This window comes from Esox lucius, chromosome 18 (assembly GCF_011004845.1).
Source record: "Esox lucius isolate fEsoLuc1 chromosome 18, fEsoLuc1.pri, whole genome shotgun sequence".
In the NCBI taxonomy this organism is placed as follows: domain Eukaryota; kingdom Metazoa; phylum Chordata; class Actinopteri; order Esociformes; family Esocidae; genus Esox; species Esox lucius.
This window is the reverse complement of record NC_047586.1, coordinates 3,703,295-3,728,112: the sequence shown is the minus strand read 5'-3', so window position 1 is coordinate 3,728,112 and position 24,818 is coordinate 3,703,295. Positions and strand designations below refer to the sequence as shown.

Genomic DNA, 24,818 nt, shown 5'->3' with positions numbered 1-24,818 from the left:
TAACACAACTTATTATGAAGAGAAAGAAGGAAAGAATCAGAAAAAGCGAGAAAGAAACAGACATTTTTGTGACGACATTTCAATTTTTTTCAATTCGTGACCTCATTCATGAATTCCACTGAGATTCCATTCTATTGTTTTCTAGTTTTGGGTCAGTGTTTAATCTCCACAGTATACTAAATCCTATCAGACATAAGAATACAATGTGTTAACACTTCTGTGGGTATACACACATTCACCAGGCGAGTTTCACTACACTGATTCAAGCCCATTGATAAATACAATTCAGGAAAAAAAGCTGGACTTTATCTCGTTTTAGTCCTGAAACTTTTCGGCTGTGATTGAATCGGAGTGAAATCGCCCCATTTACTATACTTTCCTAATCTTCTCTTTCCAGGACACTTCTTGATGAAGCAGTACAGGACATGTTCAGTTTATTCTGGAGGCTATGCTGCTATGTACTGTACTGTGTCTGTGGAGCTTAGTGTCCCGTGTTCCCTGTGTGACCGACATAATTCAACCTGGCCCAGATGAGTAAGGGACTGACAGACCACACTGGGGCAGAAAGTTGGAATGCCATATATTCCACCTTTTTTAATGTAAACTAATTGGAGGTTGTTTTTTCAGTTTTATCATGTTTAGAGAAACCCTGTCATCCACACAGCCCTCGGACCAGGGCCATCGCTAGGCCTATTTTAAGGGGGCTTTGCCCCCTCTAAAATATTAAAAACTCCTTAGAAATGTTATAGAATCGTGTTCATTTGGCAGCACGTTCGGTTGAGTTTGATGCATTGAACGTAACTGGCTCATCTGAAGCGAGCCCACTCCTGTAAATGGTAGCTAACGTCTCCCTACTATCCACAACCCCCATTACTGGACGTTTCTAGTGGTCGGAGACGTAAATCCTCTCAAGGTCAAAATGTAAATGAACTGGAAAGCAACATTACGTTTTGCTAATCGATATTCCCTTACAGCTAGCCCACCACCATTTGTTATTGGAATGTATGGAGGTTAATTATTTTCAACTACCTGAAAATAATATAGTGATATTTTCCCTGAAATCATTAATGACATGCTAGCTAACATTTGTATGTCACTAGTAGTCATCATAAACATTGATGACTTGATCAAATGGTTACTCGGTACAAGAAAATGTTTTTCTAAATTGCTGTTGGATATGCCGGTAATAAGGGGTTCAAGATTAGTTATGTTCAATTCTTCGGTTTCATTGGAACACAGCTGCAAAACTTTGCGTGTTTCATAGATTCATGTTTGAGTTTGAAGTCAACGTATTAGACAGGTATACATTTAGCCAACCTTGACCAAAAATATCCTTATTTTAATAGATTTTACACCTAAAAATACCAGGTAAAAATATATTTTGGAGAGTATGCTCCCCAAAACGAAGCTTAGCCCCCATCCATTAATTTCTAGTGATGTCCCTGCCTCTGACCTACATCAAATCTACTTCAGTTATATCTCCCTTTTTTTCTCTTTCTATGTAAATAGAAAATGAAGACACAATATAAATGATTAAGAATTAAAAGAAAAAGCGAGACCCAGAATCCACTCCTTACCTTTCCCCTCATCTCAACTCCTCTCCACCCTCTGCTCTCCTTTTCGCTGACCCCCTCCTCCCCCCACCTCTCTCCTCTGCTCTCCTTTTCGCTGACCCCCTCCTCCCCCACCTCTCTGTTCGGCTCTCCTTTTCACTTTTCTCCTCAACACAAAAAGGGGAAGTAAATGTGTGACCTTAAAAACGCTCCCTGAAGCTTTTACACAGACTCTACAACTGAAAGGTACATAGAATATTCCTGGATACTTCTCCCATGTGTTACAAAGAAACACAAATTACTCCTTTTCCTTTCCGACAACAACTTGTCCCTTGTAATCTCATTTCAGAAAAAATATTATTCAGATGGAGTACTACCCCTCAGAGTCCTGTCAGGGTTTCTTCCTGCCACTGTGCATTCATTTCCTTTAGTCATTTTTTTTGGGGGGGGGGGTACATTGTGGGCTCTATGAAATACTTTTGATTGATTCACTGTTGCATTGGTGAATTATGTTTTAAATTCTTCCTGTGTGTTGATAACAAAATGTACCTTACCCACAGAGACAGTAAATACGCATGTCACCTTTAAAGGCCCCCCCCCCACCCCCCCAATCAGGCCCAGCTAAAGAGATCCTTTGTATAGAATTTGCTGGCAGTCACAAGGCTCAGGGGGAGGTGAGCGGAGCAGGCGAGAACAGGAAGGGAGAGAGAGTAGAGGAAGAGAGAGAGGTGAGGAAGGCCTGATGAGTGGAGAAGCGTGTGAGACTTAACCCTTGCCAGTCTGTACGGCTTGAGTTCGTTCTTCGTCAGCGCTGCATCATGGAGTGGGGGTATTATGTGCCGATCCACTTACTGGAGTGAGTAACTTCTGGACCGGTCTGTTACACACCTGTGTTGTTGTTGTTGTTGTTGTTGTTGTTGTTGTTGTTGTTTTTCACTGAGGAATTTATTGAGTGTTGTTGTATACTGATTAATTTATGACCATGGGCTTTTGAGTTACTTTTAAATAGTTGTGAATCGAAGATATGTACTGGATGGAAATAAACGTGTGTTCCAGTAATCCGGCATGGTTGGACCGTGCGGTTCAGGGCTGCGTCTTGGACGCGAAGCGCTGTTTCTCCATTCGCATCTGTAGGTTATTATTTCTGACCTGTGGGATGTGAAAGTACTGCGTTCCTCTTTCCTGTTAGGTGCTGTTGAAGTGTGGTTGTCAAAGATGACACCCACAATGTCAAAGACATATTTATACCATTTTGTGTATACCTTTTTGTGACTTTTTAGGACTACATTTATTTTGTGTATTCCTGAACCCTCAAACCAAACTATAGCTCTGTACTCTACTAAACTCTACTTTACTACTGTTTACTACTGTAATATGCTGTACTTAACTGCATCTACTGTACTCTGTTATACTCTACTTTAATTTACGGTACTATAATGTACTGGATGACTGAGCAAGTCGAAGATTGATCAGAGTGGCTACAGGCTAAGAGGCTAATAGAATCTTAGACAAATCTACAGGCTTTTTTGTCCAAGACTGTTCAAAGTGTGCATGTGACCACAATATCCCAACTCCACAAATCTGACCTATTCTGTAGGGTGGCAGGAAGAAAGCCATGCTTTCTTCATGTCACTCGAGAAGTCACACTTTTAATTCTCTAGCCATGTTGCGAAACATTTTGTAGAACATATCTCACATAACTCCATTCCCACTTGTGAAGCGCGGTTGTGGCAGTGTCATGTCATGGGGGTGCTTCACATCGTTAGGGAATGGCCACTTATCAGAAGAAGGGATAGAAGGGAAAATTAATGGAGCAATGTACAGAAATGTTATGGAGGAAATCCCGAAGCCCTCTGCAAGAGAGCTGAAGCTTAAATGCAAGTTCTCCTTTCAACACGACTCAAACCCCACACACGCAACCAAACCTACAGTGGAGTGGAGCGTCAACATAATGAAATGTATGTAGCATGAATGCTGTTCATCAACACTCCCTAAGGAACGTGGCAGAGCTTGACATTTGTTTTGTGAAGAAGAACGGTCAAATATTGGTGCAAGTCTCCTGCCATCCCAATGATTCTCCTGTTGTCAGATATGCAGACTGAGTGCAGTGAACCAGGACACAGTGCGAGCGAAGTTGATGCCTATAATCTTACCGATTGCTAGGCATGTCCAGAGGTGCAGGCGGGTTTGAGATGGCTTTGCCAATTGGCCACTGTGCAGCGGTTCTGGAGAGGAGTGGTGATGAAGCACTTCTCTATGAACAATGGTCCAAACCATTAAAACAACATGACTCCCCTTTCCGAGCTCCCCTTCCCCCTTTGAGCAGATTCCTGGTCCCTAATTAAGTGTCTGCCAGTAAAGGTTGTTGTTACCGTGGGTCTACGCTCGTTGACGTTCCGCAGGAGGACAGGGACATGGTCTGCATACTGGAGAACAGCCATGGTACAGGCCCAGTCTTCTCTCTTCCATCTCTTATAAGTCATTTAACAGACACTCAGTGACCGGATACATTTTACATTAGTGACTGGGTACATTTTAAAGTAGTGAAGGGATACATTTTCATACTGATCCCCTGTGGGATTCAAACCCACAACCCTGCCATAGTGAATGTGAGCTATATGGGACCAGTGCTATGCTACTACACTATACTCTACTGTGCTCTATTCTACCACATTACTCTCTACTGTGCTCCAGTCTATAATTCTACTGTATTCTACTGCACGGTGCTCCACTCTGCTATACTTCACTGTGCTTAAATAGACAGGATAAACGTTGCTGCAGTAGAGGAAGTGAGTGAAGTTATTTTGTCTAGACAATAAACAAGTAGAACACACAGCAGCTCCCCACCAATCAGAGACAGCCTGCCTCCCTGCCAGTCTAACACAGACAGTGTCTCTCCCGCCAAACAGAGACAGAATGTGTTCCGTGCCAATGAGAGGTAGTCTGCTTCCTTGCCAATCAGAGAGAGACTGTGTCCCTGCCAATCAGAGTCAAACTGCCTCCCTGCCAATCAGAGACAGACTGGCTCCCTGCCAATCAGAGACAGCCTGCCTCCCTGCCTGAAGAGCAGCGCATAGAGAGGAAAGAGAGAGATGCAGAGTGTGGTTATAGGAGCATTCTGTACCTTGTGGGAGAGACGCCCTTCTCTCTCTGTCTTTATTGCGTGTCTCTTCACTCTCTCTTCATTTCCACGGTTTCTTTTCCTCTCTCTCTCTCTCTCTCTCTCTCTCTCTGTGTGAGCGTAGATCTTAATGCAGCTTGAGAGACCCTTTTCTCTGTACTCCTCTTCATGTTTGGTGACTATGAGGACTCTCCATAGGTTAAAGTTGATGAGTTCCCCCAGTCTCAGTGACCCGGCCAAGACAGACAAGGCAGCCTTGGAGGAGAGAGGGACCCAGCAGAGGAAAGCCGGGGCCAATGCCACCTGGAACAGGTATCTTTACCTTGTGTGTGTGTTTCATTGTGTGTACTTGTCAATTGCTAGAAAGTAAACTCACCGCTAGCCTGTGCGCGTGTGTGCGCGTGTGTGCGTGTGCGTGTGTGTGTTTGTGCGTGCACGTGCACGTGCACGTGCGTGCGCGTGCACATCCATGCTTACATTATGTACTACATCTGCATGTGAGATTTGGAGACTGTGTCCACTTGACTTCCTGCTCTGTCAGTGGATGAATGCAGAATGCTATAATTAGCCCATTCTGATTGTGAAACTCCACTGATCGTAAGTAACACATGTATTCCTCTGTCCTGTGGTTTCCACTATCATCAAGTCAAAATAGGGTGTTTTTTGAATATCTATGAAAAACCACAGTCTTTGTTTAAGTTGTGGTCATATTCTTAGTTGGCATACGGTTAGCGGGGTACTTTTAAGTTTAGGCTCACTCTTAAACCAGGTTGATAGATTGGATTGATAAAGAGATAGATACATATATGGTGGATGGATGGTAGATGGATAAAAGATGGATGATTAATGGATGGATGAATTGATAATGGTTGGGGTGATGGTGGATGGAGGATTGATGGGTGCTGAATGTATAGTAATTAGATAGGTGCTGAATGGATGATGGATGCTGAATGGATGATGGATGCTGGATGGGTGGTGAATGGTCAAATGGATGGATGGTGGATGGTTAAATGGATGGATGGTCAAATGGATGGTGGATAGTCAAATGGATGGATGGTGGATGGTCAAATGGATGTATGGTGGATGGTCAAATGGATGGATGGTGGATGGTCAAATGGATGGATGGTGGATGGTCAAATGGATGTATGGTGGATGGTCAAATGGATGGATGGTGGATGGGGGATGGTCAAATGGATGGATGGTAGATGGATGGATGGTGGATGGTCAAATGGATGGATGGTCAAATGGATGGATGGTAGATGGATGAATGGTGGATGGTCAAATGGATGGATGGTTAAATGGATGGATGATTGGTGGATGGATGTTTGAGGGTTATGATTATGTGTCTGTGTGTATGATTCTGCAGTATCCACAATGCAGTGATCGCGGTGTTCCAGAAGAAGGATCTTGGAGAGAATGAACTCTGCACCCTAAACGAGGGAGTCCGGTAAGATACACTGCAGAAATCTGGCCTTACATTTTTTTTTGCTGGCTCTCTCCACCTCTCTCTCTCTCTCTCTCTCAACTCCTTTTGTCTCTATTCAGTTTCAATTTAAAGGGCTTTATTTGAAGGGTATTTAACCTTTTATTTAAAGGGTATCGTCCTAATTTGGCTTTTACGTCAGGGATGTCTCAACATTCAGGCTGACCAAAAAAAAGCCTGGAGCTAGAGCCCTCAAAGCACAGTTCTGGAGATGCTCCTGCTTTGCATACATTATTTTGAGGTTTGCTTTGTGCTGTTAGAACACTTTTGCTGAGTCTTGGTTGTTTGCCACATTTGATGTATTATTGGTTGTTGCAGTGGATCTTAGACCTCAGAAACATGGAGGAAAATGTCTTCCATGATGGATCCTGATTTGGATATCTAGTTTTGCGTTCTTTTGGATGGTGTTGAAGGGCCTTCTTTCTTTGTCTCTCTTGTCATTGAACGCCTTGATTGATGTTACATTTGTTTGCTTTAGGGCAACAGTGTATAGGTACAATTAATGTTTGTGATCCTGAAATGTGAATATTTTGACAATGTCATTATTTCTGCCTTAGTGAGATTCCCTGTCAGGGCCCATGTACGACAGGATTTGTGCAGAACAGCTAAGTGTTGCTTGAGGCCTCTGGTCGGAGATGTTATTAGAAAAACACATTATACATTTTCACCCGTGTCACCTACTCAGCGGGTACATTACATTCATGTAAAAGCTATGAAATAAAGTGCTTATTTCTGGGCTTTCTAAAACAGTGTTTTAAAAAGGGAGTGAGATTAAAGTAAGCGAAACAGCCATTCCTGCATTTCTTCACTGGACCACCACAATCGAACAAATAGCAGTTAATACTGCCTCTGCGTCCAAATAGAAAGTCCTGAAAAAAATAAAGTAAAAGTTGGCCAAAATGGAAGACATCGCCTGTACAGATAAAGTGCTATTGATGAATCTAAAAAAGGCACAGAAGCATCTAACATCTGAGCCTGAAAACATCCTGAAGTAGTTTGCTATTCTGGCTGACAATACCCTTGAGTTAATCTGGGCATGTCTCCTCCAGAACCGCCAGCAATCCTCGGCTTGTTCCCGGCCCCGGCCTAGTGAAAAGGAGTCAGAGCATTAGTGAGTAGTGAAAAGGAGTCAGAGCATTAGTGAGTAGTGAAAAGGAGTCAGAGCATTAGTGAGTAGTGAAAAGGAGTCAGAGCGTTAGTGAGTAGTGAAAAGGAGTCAGAGCGTTAGTGAGTAGTGAAATGGAGTCAGAGCATTGGTGAATAGTGAAAAGGAGTCAGAGCGTTAGTGAGTAGTGAAAAGGATCCAGAGCATTGGTGAGTAGTGAAAAGGAGTCAGAGCATTAGTGAGTCGTGAAAAGGAGTCAGAGCATTAGTGAGTAGTGAAAAGGAGTCAAAGCATTAGTGAGTAGTGAAAAGGAGTCAGTGCATTAGTGAGTAGTGAAAAGGAGTCAGAGTGTTAGTGAGTAGTGAAAAGGAGTCAGAGCGTTAGTGAGTAGTGAAAAGGAGTCAGAGCATTAGTGAGTAGTGAAAAGGAGTCAAAGCATTAGTGAGTTGTGAAAAGGAGTCAGAGTATTAGTGAGTAGTGAAAAGGAGTCAGAGCATTAGTGAGTAGTGAAAAGGAGTCAGAGCATTAGTGAGTAGTGAAAAGGAGTCAGAGCGTTAGTGAGTAGTGAAAAGGAGTCAGAGTATTAGTGAGTAGTGAAAATGAGTCTGGTATCTGCAGGTTTGAAGAGTGTCAAGTGACAGTAAAAGTCTCTGTCCCATGCTTGGTTACAGAGCCCTTTTGTTTGGCGGTAAGCCGATTAATGGCCCGTAGCTGGAGTGTGTGTGGCTGGAATGTGTTTGTCTGAAGTATCTGGGGTCTATAGGCCTCCAGTAGGCTTCATATAGTTGTTCTGGATGGGGGGAATGGGTGTTTTGACCATGGATGTACCTGGGTGTTGGAGAGGTTGTTGTCCTGGCACCAGTTTGATGTCTTCCCTGTAGACTGACAGGTTGTTGTGGGCTATCAGCAAACTAGACAATGGAGGTGGTGTCACACAGAGCTGCACCCCTGGGGGACCACGGTGTTAAAAGTCAGGGAGGAAAGCAGAGGACTGAGGACACACCCCTGGGGGACCCCGGTGTTAAAAGTCAGGGAGTATAGCAGAGGACTGAGGAAACACCCCTGGGGGACCCTGGTGTTAAAAGTCAGGAAGTTAAGCAGAGGAATAAGGACACACCCTTGGATGGTGTACGGACCAGTGCTTTGAACTTGGTGATGAGTTTGGAGGGAGAAGTGTTGAATGCAGAACCTTTGTCAGTCAAGCTGCTTTTTCACATAGGTATTTAGTTTAGGCGTGAAAGTTAGGTTGTTGGGGTTAGGGTCAGGTTTAAGGCTAGGGACCATAGATTTCTGGATCAGCGATAGGTCTCAGGACCCCAGAAAAACAGATGTGTGTGTGTTGAAGTGTGAGTGTCTGGGTAGAGGCAGTACGAAAGAGAGCGCCAATGCAGATTGTTGTGTAACCATTTGATAATCATTTGGCAGTCTTTATCGTCTTCTGGCTTTGGGGAAGAAGATAACTATCTAAAAGCGAGAGGGGCCATTTTAACACCAGGCTCAAAGGATTTAATTTAGCTGCTGCGATCAAAGCAGTATTTCCTTTCATCAGTAAGTTGATAGTGGCCTGTTTCCCATCTGAGAGTGTGGTGTTGTCGTGAGCGCTATTCACCAGGGTGCAGTGGAAAAACTATTTGCAGAAAAACAGCTTTCCACCCACTCCCCACATTGACACCAGATAACAACACCACAACCACAAACACACACGCAGCGCTTCTTTTCGTTAAAACTGCACAGCGTACCTCTACAGTACTTCTACACTCCCACTCCATGCTCATTGACATGCAGTGTGTCTGTCAGCGGAGCGTCCTGATGGGTCGAGGCGTCGAGTCAGTGAGACTGTTCCCGGAAACAGTCAATGTAGGCTCTGTCTTTCTTACACACCTCCCTGATGAGCAGCGATGCTGTCCAGTTGGTCAAGCTCCAGGCAGGTCCACTCTTGGCTGTCAATGGGCGTCTCCCCCAGTGGTGGCTTTCCGACGCTTGGAGTTTGGAGCGTAATGCCGTTACGTTGCCAAGGGTCATGTTGAGTATTAGTACGTATAAATGTCTGATTCAAGATAATTAGCCTGTTTCCATTGCTTATTTCCTTGCCAGGCCCTATTATGTCATTGTGTGCATTTATTTTGTGAATCTGGTGTTTTTATTGGAAACATCAACCTTCAAACCAAAGTATGTATTGGGGTCATGTTATAAGCCCACCAGATCTCTGGTTTATATAAACTGTTAGAAACAAAGAGACAGCTATTAGCCTATACGTCTGTTTTCATGACAGCACTGTGTTACATTATTATACAGCTGTTTACATGACAGCACTGTGTTACATTATTATACAGCTGTTTACATGACAGCACTGTGTTACATTATTATACAGCTGTTTACATACCAGCACTGTGTTACATTACTATACAGCTGTTTTCATGACAGCACTGTTTTACATTATTATACAGCTGTTTACATGACAGCACTGTTTTACATTATTATACATCTGTTTTCATGACAGCACTGTTTTACATTATTATACAGCTGTTTACATGACAGCACTGTGTTACATTATTATACTTCTGTTTTCATGACAGCACTGTTTTACATTATTATACAGCTGTTTACATGACAGCACTGTTTTACATTATTATACATCTGTTTTCATGACAGCACTGTTTTACATTATTATACAGCTGTTTACATGACAGCAATGTGTTACATTATTATACGTCTGTTTACGTACCAGCAATGTGTTACATTATTATACGTCTGTTTTCATGACAGCACTGTTTTACATTATTATACAGCTGTTTACATGACAGCACTGTTTTACATTATTATACGTCTGTTTTCATGACACCTCTACAGTTCTACATCCACAGGCTTCTGTGGTATGGACACAGCGCTCTTATTTGAGTTTGGAGTTAACAGATTTAACACAGACATACGCACACACACGTACACACACCCACACTAAAATTGAAGAATAATATGACGGTAGTCTGCCCTGTGATGCACTGTGGGAAAATATTTTGATTTTTTTTCAGTGAAGGACAATACTAAGGACCCTTTGTACAGGTTAAAGTGGTGTGATTTTGTGTATTAAAGTGTCCTTGGATGATCAAAGTGTCCTTTGTGATTCAGTAGCTGAACATGCCACTCTAAAATCTGAGTGTGCGATCACTAGCCTAACTCATACGACGGGTAATTTCCTGTTTGGTTGTGAGTAGTCCCCTGACCTTATCACTATGCAAGGTGGAAACAGGAAACACCCGTTTCTTAATTAATGAAATCATGTCTAGAATTTGGACAATAGATATAAATAACGATGAATATAGTAATGTCACGGTTTGGCATAACTATATCATCCCTGTGTCCGTCACTTCAGAATTCAATTGGTACTCAACAGTCTTCAAGAAAGAAGAAATATCTTGGTGTTGTCATTGGTCAGAGGGGTGGTCTAGGGGCGGGTTTAAAGAGTGGTCAGAGGGGTGGTCTAGGGGCGGGTTTAAAGAGTGGTCAGAGGGGTGGTCTAGGGGCGGGTTTAAAGAGTGGTCAGAGGGGTGATCAAGGGGCGGGTTTAAAGAGTGGTCAGAGGGGTGGTCTAGGGGCGGGTTTAAAGAGTGGTCAGAGGGGTGGTCTAGGGGCGGGTTTAAAGAGTGGTCAGAGGGGTGGCCAAGGGGCGGGTTTAAAGAGTGGTCAGAGGGGTGGCCAAGGGGTGTGTTTAAAGAGTGGTCAGAGGGGTGGTCAAGGGGCGGGTTTAAAGAGTGGTCAGAGGGGTGGCCAAGGGGTGTGTTTAAAGAGTGGTCAGAGGGGTGGTCAAGGGGCGGGTTTAAAGAGTGGTCAGAGGGGTAGTCAAGGGGCGGGTTTAAAGAGTGGTCAGAGGGGTGGCCAAGGGGCGGTCTAGGGGCGGGTGGTCTAGGGGTGGGTTTAAAGAGTGGTCAGAGCGGTGGTCAAGAGGCGGGTTTAAAGAGTGGTCAGAGGGGTGGCCAAGGGGTGTGTTTAAAGAGTGGTCAGAGGGGTGGTCAAGGGGCGGGTTTAAAGAGTGGTCAGAGGGGTGGTCAAGGGGCGGGTTTAAAGAGTGGTCAGAGGGGTGGTCAAGGGGCGGGTTTAAAGAGTGGTCAGAGGGGTGGTCAAGGGGCGGGTTTAAAGAGTGGTCAGAGGGGTGGTCAAGGGGCGGGTTTAAAGAGTGGTCAGAGGGGTGGTCAAGGGGCGGGTTTAAAGAGTGGTCAGAGGGGTGGTCAAGGGGCGGGTTTAAAGAGTGGTCAGAGGGGTGGTCTAGGGGCGGGTTTAAAGAGTGGTCAGGGGGGTGGTCAAGGGGCTGGTTTAAAGAGTGGTCAGAGGGGTGGTCAAGGGGCATGAGGGTTGGTGACGTGTTGTGGTCAGAGGGTGAGATGAGTGAGAGAAGAAAGACTGTAAGAAGGAACGAGAAACAATGTGGTATACTGTGCTGCAACAGTTGGTCTGTGATGTCACAGCTCCCCCCTCTTTCTCTCATTCTCTCTCTCATTCTCTCTCTCTCTCTCTCTCTCTCAATTCAGTTCCATTCAAATGGGCTTTATTGGCACGAAAGTTACAACTGAGCAATATTGCCAAAGCATTTTACAATGTAACGATAATCATAAAATTCATAAAAAAATGTATCGAATTATTAACAAATGTCTATATAAATACTTGTAAATAGAATAAAATAATTACATATTGTGTGTGTGGTTGTGTATCTAAGAGTATGTTGTATGAGTATTAATATGTGTGTGTGTTTTGTGTGTGTCTGTGTGGTGGTGTATCTAATTGTATGTTGTATCTCTCTGTCTCTCTCTCTGTCTCTCTTTGTGGGTCTGTGTGATGTCACAGCTCTCTCTGTATGGAGGTCATTTGCTAAGCGGTTTTACCCTGTGATGTTAGGTGTTTCCTGTTTACTGTTTGTTTGTTTGTTTGCATGCTTGCTTGTTTGTTTTGTGCCAGGGTCTGTAGTCCATCCGAAGGTTGTTGTCTGGAGATGCATTGATGTGAAAATTATTTATCCCTATATTTAATTGAAAATACTACAAAGACAGCATATGTTGAAAGTGAGAAATGTTATTGTTTTTGGAAAAATACACGCACATTTTGAATTTGATGCCAGCAACACGTAATTCCACTTTCACAATCTCTCCTAACACCTGTTTCACCCAAACTCTAAACATAACCTAACCCTAAACCTAGCTTCATTTCTTAACCAAGACTATCTTTATATTATAAGCCTTCAGCAGGCTAACTGTCCTCAAAGTGAAACCGAGAACCCTAACCTTGGCCCTAACCTTAACCTTTATGTCATTACACCTTAACCCTTATGTTATTACACCTTAACTCTTATGTAATTAAGCCTTAACCCCTATGTCACTACACCTTAACCCTTATGTCACTATGCCTTAACCATTATGTCATTACATCTTAACCCTTATATCATTACACCTTAACCCTTATGTCACTACGTCTTAACCCTTATGTCATTACATCTTAACCCCTATGTCACTACACCTTAACCCTTATGTCACTACATCTTAACCCTTATGTAATTACGCCTTAACTCTTATGTAATATAGCCTTAACCCTTATGTCACTACACCTTTACCCTTATGTCATTACATCTTAACCCCTATGTCACTACACCTTTACCCTTATGTCATTACATCTTAAACCCTATGTCACTACACCTTAACCCTTATGTAATTAAGCCTTAACCCTTATGTCACTACACCTTAACCCTTATGTCATTACATCTTAACCCCTATGTCACTACACCTTTACCCTTATGTCATTACATCTTAACCCCTATATCACTACACCTTAACCATTATGTAATAACATCTTAACCATTATGTCATTATACCTTAACCCTTATGTCACTACATCTTAACCATTATGTCATTATACCTTAACCCTTATGTCACTACATCTTAACCCTTATGTCAGTACACTGCATGCCGACTGGTCACTGGCCTGGACATCTGTTTTCTTTCAGGCATCTACTGAAGACGGAGCTGGGCTCTTTTTTCACTGAATACCTCCAGGTAGGAGTCTGCTTCACTGGTGCTCTAATGTCAGCAGTATTTATCGAGACATTGCTGAGACTTATTATTGTATGATTAAACATATGCTGTATTTCTATGTCTGGATCATAGTCGGCTTCAGTCTAAGGCTTCCTTTGTCTTCTTCAGAACCAGCTGCTCACAAAGGGAATGGTGATTCTGAGGGACAAAATTCGCTTCTACGAAGGTAGGTATGCTCGTATGTTGCTGAGACAATGAACCCACAGGCTGTTGACGTGTCCGTGTGCGTGTTTGTGCGTGTGTGTGCGTCATGACACGGCCTTTGAGGTTCTCTGGTAATTTGCTGTCCAGTGGGGACATCGCTCAGACCCACGCTGACACCAACCACACCTTGATACAGCTGAAGAGCTAATGTCATGGGGACCAGCGTGCAACTAATGTCACAGTTTCCGTGAGTGTGTGTGTTGTGCGTGGTAAGACAGGCGGTTGGGCGGACCTTAGGTGGCTGGTTAATTAGGGAGGACAAGCTCAAAGAAGAATAAAGTCTAACAATGTTCAACAGATCATACAGACACTGGTCATGTGACTGACACCATTCCAGATGTGGTGAAGTCCTCCCCCTTCCTGTGGGCTCAAGCTGCAAAAACTCACTGCTTCTTACGTTTGTGGGTTTTCTGCAACTTCCTCAGAGATTCAACGATAACACTGCTTTACATCAGTGTTCACACAGTTTTTTGTTTTTCAACACTCCTTTGAGTCTGGGCTAAAAAGACCCACCTTTATTCATTTTTTGATATATTATTCCTGGTTTTCCTCTGTTGATGTCGGATTGGTGGTCGTCCACTTCATATCTGATTTGTTACTTTGACTTCCAGGTCAGAAGCTGCTGGACTCCCTGGCGGAGACATGGAACTTCTTCTTCTGTGATGTTCTGTCCATGCTGCAGGCTATCTTTTACCCTGTGCAGGTACCTGGACATTTCTACAACTAAACCGCAATGTACAATACATTTAAATGTTCGACAGGGAAGTCCACATCTAAAACCTAACCAGCAGACCTGGGAAAAACACTTTAACAATCAATCAATCAAATGTATTTATAAAGCCCTTTTTACATCAGCAGTTGTCACAAAGTGCTTTTACAAAACACCCAGCCTGAAACCCCAAGGAGCAAGCAACAACAGTGTTGAAGCACAGTGGCCACAGTGGTTACAGAAGAACATACAATAGAATGTAGAGTAGCCCAAAGCATGTTTGTGTGTCCATCTCTGTCCTTGCACACGTGTGTGTATTATATGTGTGTGTCACATGTCTGTGTGTTACACATGTGTTATGTTTGTGTGTGTTATGTGTGTGTGTTATGTGTGTGTTTGATGTGTGTTATGTGTGTTTGTTAAATTTGTGTGTGTTATGTGCGTGTGTTAGATGGGTGTGTTTGTTGTGTGTGTTTGTGTGTTATATATATATGTGTGTGTTTGATGTGTGTGTTCTCCACCAGGGCAAGGAGCCGTCGGTTCGGCAGTTGGCCCTGCTTCACTTCAGGAACATCATCACTCTGAACGTGAAGCTGGAGGACGCGCTGTCCCGACCCAGAGCCCGTGTCCCCCCTGCCATCATTCAGATGCTGCTCGTACTACAGGTGGGGGGTTGACACAGACACACACAGACACACACAGACACACACAGACACACACACACACACAGACACAGACACACACACACACAGACACAGACACAGACACACACACACGCACAGACACAGACACACACAGACACACACAGACACACACACACACACACACAGACACACACACACACACACACAGACACAGACACACACAGACACAAACACACACACACATATATATATAACACACAAACACACACAATACACACATCAAACACACCCTCACACACACAGACACACACTTTTAGACACACACACACACAGACACACACACGCAGACACACACACACATGGACACACACACAGACGCACACCCTCACACACACAGACGCACACCCTTAGATACACACAGACACACACTCTTAGATACACACAGACACACACACACAGACACACACACACATGGACACACACACAGACACACACCCTCACACACACAGACACACACCCTTAGATACACACCCACACACACACACAGACACACACACTGCGTGCACAGAATATGATCCTATTGGACTGATGTAGATGAAGTTAAGTGCAGTCTTGTCTCTTGGTGGTTTTCAGTACGAGCTGTGGGGAATCTCCCAGGAAACAGTCTCAATGGGAAATCTGAGTCTCGTTCCCATGACTGCTGTTGACCCCCACCTCAGTGTGCATGTGTGTACGTGTGTGTACGTGTGTGTACGTGTGTGTACGTGTGTGTACGTGTGTGTACGTGTGTGTACGTGTGTGTACGTGTGACATTGTTGGAGTGCCTGTTTGACCAGATGTGCTGTGTCTCCCCCAGCCACCAGGAAGCAGGAGAAAACCTGAACAGAAGATCACTAGATCAGACGAGATTATTGAGTCGAGACCGACTAGCGAAGGAGGAGGGAGGAGGGAGGGACTGGAGACAGGGACCGGAGACAGGGAGGAGACAGGGACTGGAGACAGGGAGGAGACAGGGAGGAGACAGGGAGGAGACAGGGACTGGAGACAGGGACTGGAGACAGGGAGGAGACAGGGACCGGAGACAGGGACCAGAGACAGGGAGGAGACAGGGACTGGAGACAGGGAGGAGACAGGGACCAGAGACAGGGAGGAGACAGGGACCAGAGACAGGGACCGGAGACAGGGAGGAGACAGGGAGGAGGCAGGGACCAGAGACAGGGAGGAGACAAGGAGGAGACAGGGACTGGAGACAGGGAGGAGACAGGGACCGGAGACAGGGAGGAGACAAGAAGGAGACAGGGACTGGAGACAGGGAGGAGACAGGGACCAGAGACAGGGACCGGAGACAGGGAGGAGACAGGGACTGGAGACAGGGACTGGAGACAGGGACCAGAGACAGGGAGGAGACAGGGAGGAGACAGGGACTTGAGACAGGGAGGAGACAGGGACTGGAGACAGGGAGGAGACAAGGACCAGAGACAGGGAGGAGACAGGGACCAGAGACAGGGAGGAGACAGGGACCGGAGACAGGGAGGAGACAGGGACTGGAGACAGGGAGGAGACAGGGACTGGAGACAGGGACCAGAGACAGGGAGGAGACAGGGAGGAGACAGGGACTGGAGACAAGGACAGGAGACAGGGACCAGAGACAGGGAGGAGACAGGGACTGGAGACAGGGAGGAGACAGGGACTGGAGACAGGGAGGAGACAGGGACCAGAGACAGGGAGGAGACAGGGACTGGAGACAGGGACCGGAGACAGGGAGGAGACAGGGACAGCGATCGAGAGGGAAGAAGAGATGGAGAAAGGCTGAGAGAGATGGAAGATGGGAGAGGAACTTGGTATTTAGAATGTTGGTCCAAGAACTATGAGGTTGCAGGGGTCACCGTGACAACAGTGTCAATCGTCTGTGACGGTGTACCTGGGCAAGGCACTGAAGTGATGCTCAGGTGTGTGCAGTCGCTGTAGATTAGAGGGTCTGCCAAAGGACAACAAGGTAATGCACACGTCCTCTATAGAACACAGTCTCCTCTTTGGCCCGGGCTCTGTGTTAGCACGGACCTCATTAGCATTCCTGCTGGAACACAATGTCCCGGCTTGATAATGTATGCTCACACACACACACACACACACACACACACACACACACACACACACACACACACACTCACTCTAGTGTGACGAGCCAGGGTGAGGAGGGGTGAGGGAGGAAACATGTCACCCTGCATCACATCACCAACCTCTCCCTAGTGGGACAGGCAGCTTTGGACCAGCTTTGATCTGGGTAATGTGGACCAAGACCTTGGCCATGGTGGGTTATCCACACACACACAAGTTTGTATGGCTATCCTCATGGGGACCAGAAATTAGAAGTTGCATGCTCCCTTGCCCTAATCTTAACCCTAACTTTAACCTAACCCTAATCAATTCCTAACCCTAACCTCAATAAAGTAACATTTATGCCTAAACTTTACCTAGATGTAATGCCTAACCCTAAACTTAACCAACAATGCCTGGACCTTAAAGAAACCCCAATTCTAACTCTAAAATGAATTGTAAGTTTGACCCTAAACCTAAACCCTGAGCCGGAAATTTACTTTTGCCTCATGGGGACCGGCAAAAGGTCCCCACGAGTCACATTCTTTCTGGTTTTACTCATTGAGACATTTGGTCCGCATGAGTATAGTTAGACCTAAAACACACACACACACACACACACACACACACACACACACACACACACACACACACACACACACACACACACACACACACACACACACACACAGATTTCCTAATTAGGACAATAAAGAAATCAGTTATAGTGCCTGGGCGTAGTCAAACAGTGCGTGTGTGTGTCTGTGTGTGTGTGTGTGTGTGTGTGTGTGTGTGTGTGTGACTGGGTGTGTGACGGTTTGTTTTTCGGTGTCTGTCTCTACTCACAGCATTGTGTCCTTGTTGTTAACCCAAGCAGAAAACCCACAGCATAATGACAACAAGGGTTGTGTGTGTGTGTGTCTGTGTGTGTGTGTGTCTGGGTGTGTGTGTGTGTCTGGGTGTGTGTGTGTGCATTAATGCATGTGTTAGGTCAGTAGGTTTACAGTAAGGACGTGAATTGTCTCCCCATCCATGAGACCAGTTCTATTTCTAGTTCCTCTCGTCAAAGGACCCATTCAGACTTTGAGTAGACCCCACAACATGACCCCAGTCAGGATGTTTAATGGACTTAAAGATGCAATCCTGTATTCTGGCCACTAGTTGTAAAGGTGGTGCTGTTGAGTCACACACAAGTGGACAGCCCCTTTGCCTTCAACACACATGAACAACGTTTTTCACCTCGAGTAACATCTGACTGTACTTGAAGCTTTGAAAGTAACTGGCTCATCTGAAGCGAGCTCTCTCCTGTAAATGGTAGCTATCTCCTACTATCCACCACCCCCATTACTGGACGTTTCTACTGGTCGGAGACGTAAATCCTCTCAAGGTCCAAATGTAAATGAACTGGAAAGCAACATTACTTTTTGCTAATCGCTATTCCCTTTCAGCTAGCCCACCACCATTTTTGCTGGACCGCGTAAGCGGAGCCGGCTAAGAAGAGCGAATGTCTCTTACTGACTGACTGACTGACTGACTGACTATCCCTTGTTAAATAGCGTAGTGGTTAGAGAAGCAGACTTGTGAATTATAGGTCCCGACTTCGTATCTCCTTGCAGGTGAAGCGAAGTTCGCATTATGAATTTTTCCGTATAGATGAAAACTTCGCTGGCTAAAACCGTTAGTATCTACATTATAGTAAGCCTAAAATAAAACAGTTTACTGTTATATTGTGACTGTTTCTTGTGGATTTTCCGTGCATGCGTTTTGGGTCAGGATAGACAAACACATTTGCTGGCTTAACAACGTAGTGACGTTATAGTTATAGAAAGCTTTAACTGAAACTGTATACAGTTATATTGCGACTGTTTCTGGCAGGGAAAAGTTCATCTTCAGTCTTGCTAGCAATTGCAAAAATTTTATGATTATTCCTAGGAAGTTAATAGATACTAGTAAGCCTATTACTGGCTAATAAGCTGTTAAAACGGCCAGTGGCAAAAGCAATACAGTTCATAGACACTATGGTGAAGGTAAACTTAATAAGAAATGTTAGTCAGTTTAACACAATCCTCAATGGAGTCTAGCGACTGCTGAAATGGGTAATGCCATGGCGTAGTGGTTAAAGACAGTTACAGCGTGGAAGACCTAAGTTCGAATCTATTGAGAGCAACAACATTTATTAATTATTTCTGGTAGATTCCACGATTTTCTGGTTTTTTCACTTGATGAAAAGTGAGTTATCATTGCCTTTATTGATAGTTATTGTATAAATGTCATTCACGAATGAAAGAAAAAAGTATGTTGTTTTGCCATTAAAGAAAAAAACATGTTCTTATGCCATGAAATGAAATAGCTTTGGCAGACTCGCTAGCAATTGCTCAATTCTTATGACTATTCCAGTAAGTTAGTAGATACCGGTTAAGCTTATTACTGGCTAATACGCTGTTAAAATGGCCAGTGGCAAACGCCATACATAGCTACTATTTGTGGGGGAGGTAAACTCAGTAAGAAATGTTATTCAGTTTAACTGTATCAATGTAATTCACAAATGGCCAATTAACTATTTAAATGGCCAGTGGCAAAAGAGGATTTGTTCAGGAGAGAGACAAGAGGCTATACTGACACCTGGCAAATGTACAGCTCCTTGGTGTGGTAAACGACACAGCCTTTCACGTGGGCGACCCGGGTTCGAATCTTGAGATGGCAACGCTTTCTATTACGCGCCGGCTGAACTAGGCTTGCCTGGTTTCTTGTTTATAGAAATGTATGGAGGTAAAAAAAAAAATTGAGATTTTAAAAATGTCATGTATGGAAATTGTTTTAGACAAGTTGCAATTCGTGAAATTCCACTTTTGCGACAGACCAGATGTCAGTTATGTTTAATTCTTCGGTTTCAATGGAACACAGTTACAAAACTGCGTGTTTAACAGATTCATGTTGGTTTGCGTTTGAAGTTAACATATTTCAATGTATTCTGTTCAGAGGAACGGTTATTACGTTTCTTTTTTTAATTATGATAAATTTTTCTGAGATGCATAGGCTAATGACTAAATCTGTTTTGAAATGATTCAGAGGAATTGCGTTTAGAAACAGAATATGTATGCTGATGTTCATTTAGTATAAACTATAGGCCTAGTTCACAAGTATTCTGGCTACAAAGTACAACCATTTTTGTGCCTTTTGTTGGTGTTGGATGGATGAGGACAGAGTGGACTTTAATTTCTTTATTTGGATATAATTTGAATATATTAGATCAGTGTCTGACACAAACTATTAGACAGGTATACTTTCAGCCAACCTTGACCAAAAATAGCCTTATTTTCGTAGATGAAAGTATGTTTTGGAGAGTATGCCCAGACCCCCCAAAACTAGGCTTAGCCCCCCTATCCATGAATTTCTAGTGACGTCCCTGCTCTATCTCTACCTACAGAGTCGTCCATACACAGTAGACACCATTCTAGCTGAGGGGTTTGTTTTGCATAGCAGGTTTCTGGAGTTCAGAGGTCACACAGACAGAGGATAAAAATAACCACCAATGATTACATTTGTTTCTTCACATTTCCACTGCTTTTGCTTATTGCTCTTTGCCGTACTTTAAAGAGCTTTCATCTGTGCTCAATTTCTCACAAATGTACTCAGTCTCTGCTAGGACGTCATTACTATGGGAAGTACATTGATGTGGTGCTTCTCAACCCTAGCTTAACGAGATGTTTGGGTTGCGGTTAAATGAGTCAGCGTGTGACCCAATGACACTTCCCCTTTCTCAACGAGTTATCCTCTCTCGGATGTCTGTTATTGACAGAGTAGTTCGGGTAAAGAAGTGTTTCTAAAAAGGATTTAACCGAGCAGGCCCAAAGCAGATTTAAGGTTTGACCTGGTGAATGGATTTTGGGTAATGGCCCTGTAGTTTTCCATGTTTGGCACATAATTCCATTACTGTCAGTAGTTGGCACAGAGGGGGAGAGTTACTGGTAGTCCTGACTCACAGCTTCTCAGCCACTGTCCTTCATCTCAGTGTTTATCCAGGCTGGTGTTGCTATTTGGGGCTTTGGGCTGGGCATCCATCACAGCACTTACACAAGCTAATGTAAAATGGGCTTCATAAAATATATATGATTGATTGATTGTTAACTCCCCTAAACTAACTATTTTCCTCCATTCTCTTAAACAGATCACCAGTGCCTTCACCTTGTGAAAAAGTTACTCACTTCCTGTTTGTCCGCATGAGATTATAGAAGCTAGGACTCTGAAAAAGTCTGTATTCCACCTAGGGTTGCACAATTCCAGGAACTTTATAAAAAACTCGCAGTTTTTTGGTTTCCTGGATTCCTCGAATCAGGGTGGACATTCGAAAATTGACCAACTTAAAAAAAAATCTGAGAACTTATTGAAAACCTCAATAACCTCGCAGATCCCAGCTGAACAGTGGTGCTGTGTTGATTCCGCCTGTGTTTGGTGTCTAGCTATGAAGTGTGTCTCCCCATGTTTTTCAGGGTGTCCATGAGTCCAAAGGTGTGACTGAAGACTACCTGCGTCTGGAGGTTCTAGTGCAGAAGGTGGTGTCTCCCTATCTGGGAAGTCATGGACTCTTCTCCAACGATGGCTCCTCCATGCAGAACTCCTCCTGTGTACTGGGTCAGTAAACAAATAATCAACCACCTGAGAAAAAGAGATCTGGTCATGGTCGTTTGTTTGTCCACTTTTTTTTTTTTTATTACCTAGCATTTATTTTTTTTTCATCAGAAATGAAATAAATGTACCGCGCCTCCTTTTTCCCTCTGCAGAAAAACGCCTGCAGCGACGGTGGCCCAAACCCGTCGACACCCACGCCAAGAACCCGGTGGTCCGTTCCCAGTCCTACAACGTGCCCATGCTGACCCCCCTGGTGGAGTACGATGTGGAGACGGGCTCCGTCGGCAGCATCGGCATCCGGCGCCACTCTGTATGCGAGATGACATCCTGTCTGGAAGAAGGCTCCATGACCGACACCGCCGCAGCCCAGCCAGGACCCGTGTCCTCGGACCTTAGCTTTACCAGGGTGGGTTGTGGAAGTCTGGATCTCTGTGGGTCTGTGGAGTCCTTGGGTTCCAACCTGCGGCCTTCCGCTCACTCCGCTTCCGTCTTCCAGAACTCACCAGAACCGTTCCTGCAGGGCGGGGCGGAGTCAGTGGTGTCCCCCTTGGTTCTGTGTCAGTCCCATTCGGGTTCGGCGACGGGATCCATCCCCAGCTGCTCCTCCAGCCCGGAGACCGTGATGGACCAGATATTCAACTGTACGGACTCAGACCAGGATGGCATCTCAGACCAGGATGGGATCTTTATAGAGTTCTCTAAACGTCGTTGCTCTGACTCCTCTGGGTACAGTGGGCGTCAGAGTGTGGTCTAACTCTTCAAAAATTCCCAGTTTTTTCTAGAAATTCCATTTGGATGATTAGATTCCTTACTGTTTATTCTTTCCTGGTTTCCTGAAAAATATGCCTACAGGGAGAATTTCACAGTTCTTCTAACGCCCAACTCCAGTTGATACCTAGTCACCCAGTGATTTGACAGTGGATCTAGATGGATTTTTATCATCTCAGGCAGACTGTGGTCAGTAGTCCACAGTTTTTTCAAGATCTCAAGAAATGTCTGTTTGGTCACGAGACACCAGAGAACTTCTTCCCAGTGACTGATACCCTGGCATCTCTGCCGGCAATACTTCCTGAAAACATCACACACTGTTTTCTAGGCAATTTTTTTGTGAATCTTTCCAAACTCCCTTTATATATATTTTTTTATACATATATATATATATATATATATATATATATATATATATATATATATATATATATATATATATAAAAAAAAACATTGTTTTTTTGTAAGATAATTTTTGATTTTGCTTTGTGTTGGCATTAATGATATCCTGGGACCAGTTCAATTTATATTGACACCTTTGTATCAATCTGTTTGACATGAGTCTTGGGGAGGGGTCAAAGGTCACCTGGTCCCTAGTACTAATACAGTGATCCCCGGATGTGTATTTATCTCTGCCTCAACACTGCCCCCATGTGTACCAGGTGTGTTTGACCAGGGTTTACTGTTTGGAGTCTGACCTGGTGGCGCACTGGTAGGGCTCTTGGCTCATAGGCAAGTGATTGTGGGTTTGAATCCAGGCAGAGGGTGGTGAACTGTGAGTCAGTTGCTTCCTTGGCTTCTCCCTCCTGTGAATGATTAACAGCCCTTATGGAGATGTTGACCTTGCTATGTCCTTGCCTCTGGGGTAGATTCAATGAAACCAACACACCTTAATCTGAAAGTGTGTGCTTATGGGGCCAGGAATTTACCCCAGACACATTCAAGCTATGATCAATTATCCTTGCAGTTTTGGCCTGGTGAGTCGCAGAAATTTTCCCAAATTCACAACCAAGGTATGACCTCTGCGTTTGAAGTGATTTTACCCGAGAGATACAAACACTTCACGCTTCTTTGACCCATGGAGTCACATCCATGTTCTCTCTAATGATTCAGAATCTCAGAAGTAATTTTGATGATTTATAACATTCATTTATTTATATGACGTTAATGCACAACTATGGAGTTGGTTATTCTAATCTGAACTATCAGTTGATGGACAAGGCATTTAGGATTTGTTACGCTAAACCTCTGTACTCTTGACACTTAATGGAGATGGTTTAAAAATATTTTGTCTGTTCATTTCTAAAGGGAACAAGGGGCAGAAGTTCTTCGGAACTTCTCCAGAATTAATATCTAAAGGTGTTTTTGTATCCGAGCTGCCGTGATTGCTGACACATTGCCTATATGCGCACTTCTACAGAACTACCCAGGGCTCCCATAGTATGTATGAATCTTGACTTACCTACAAGGTAAAACGTTTATGCAGATTTTGTTATGATGAACAACTTTCCACATTTCTTTTCCTGTATGGTTGTCTTAATTTATATAGGTTTATTTCAGTTGCAATCAAGAAATAGAATAATTGTATCTGACCCAGTATCTAAAGCCCTGTTTATACCTGCCTCCAAAATGCATATTTCTTCCTTATTCTGATATTTGTCTCTTTACACTTACAAGATCTGATCGCTGTCAGATCGCAATGCGTCTTTTGCCCATAACAGTCTAATGTGAGCACAATCAGAATGTGGACCAAGGCTTCATGTTAGGGGCAGGTATAAATTGGTCTTATGAGGGGTGATGTATGTAGAAATGTACAGTATGAAATATATTTAAAGTGATTTGTAAATAATGAATTATGCATCTCAAATGGCACACTATTCTCAACATCACGGGATATCAAACAATTTCTGGTGGGGACCATTTCTGTCATAGCTAATTAATCATCAACCCCAACCATGACCTGAACCCAGCTGGAATTATTTTGGCTATGCATGTCTGAGAGAACCAACACTTTGTGTGTTGAAGTACTTCAGATGACAACATCCCTTTGAGCTCCCAGGCTCATGTTTCTCAGGGTATACGCATCAGATCCGATCTTTCACACAGCTGATCAGATTGGCCAATTAGAAGAACCGGGCTGCCTATGTTACCGCAGCCAGGGGTGCCCCAAGCCTTTTGGGAGCCCCGAAGCATTTTTTTTTTTTACATTAGAGGTCTCATAAGGCCCGACCGTTGGGCCCCCAAATCAAAAGTATGCCCAGAACTGGCCTTTGGGTCAGTCAACAGTAGAGCATTACACAGGCAATAGTGTACCATTTGGTAAACAGACGGAGATGATAGACTGGCATGTAGTGAAACGATTGTGTTTTGCTCCCATATATGCTGGGAAAACGTAAAATGTAATGCGTAGAAAACAGGACTGGACCCAGAG

General features: G+C 44.0%; 1 protein-coding gene across 4 annotated transcripts in view; it reads left to right on the top strand.

Moving 5' to 3' along the window:
- LOC105024892 (proline-rich protein 5) overlaps positions 1-22,757 on the top strand; it is a 34,889-nt gene extending 12,132 nt beyond the window's left edge. Inside the window, exons 1-9 of one of the 4 annotated variants that reach the window (XM_010895169.5) lie at positions 2,260-2,409; positions 4,873-4,986; positions 6,041-6,121; positions 13,249-13,297; positions 13,445-13,502; positions 14,152-14,243; positions 14,774-14,914; positions 21,481-21,622; positions 21,772-22,757. In XM_010895169.5, coding sequence (XP_010893471.2) covers positions 2,372-2,409; positions 4,873-4,986; positions 6,041-6,121; positions 13,249-13,297; positions 13,445-13,502; positions 14,152-14,243; positions 14,774-14,914; positions 21,481-21,622; positions 21,772-22,373 — 1,317 coding nt within the window. In that variant the 5' untranslated portion in view covers positions 2,260-2,371 and the 3' untranslated portion in view covers positions 22,374-22,757. Of the gene's footprint in view, positions 1-2,259; positions 2,410-2,705; positions 4,987-6,040; positions 6,122-13,248; positions 13,298-13,444; positions 13,503-14,151; positions 14,244-14,773; positions 14,915-21,480; positions 21,623-21,771 lie in introns of those variants that run through there. The other 3 variants (XM_010895172.5, XM_010895170.5, XM_010895168.5) reach the window with 3 other exon arrangements.
- Positions 22,758-24,818: the final 2,061 nt, after the last annotated feature.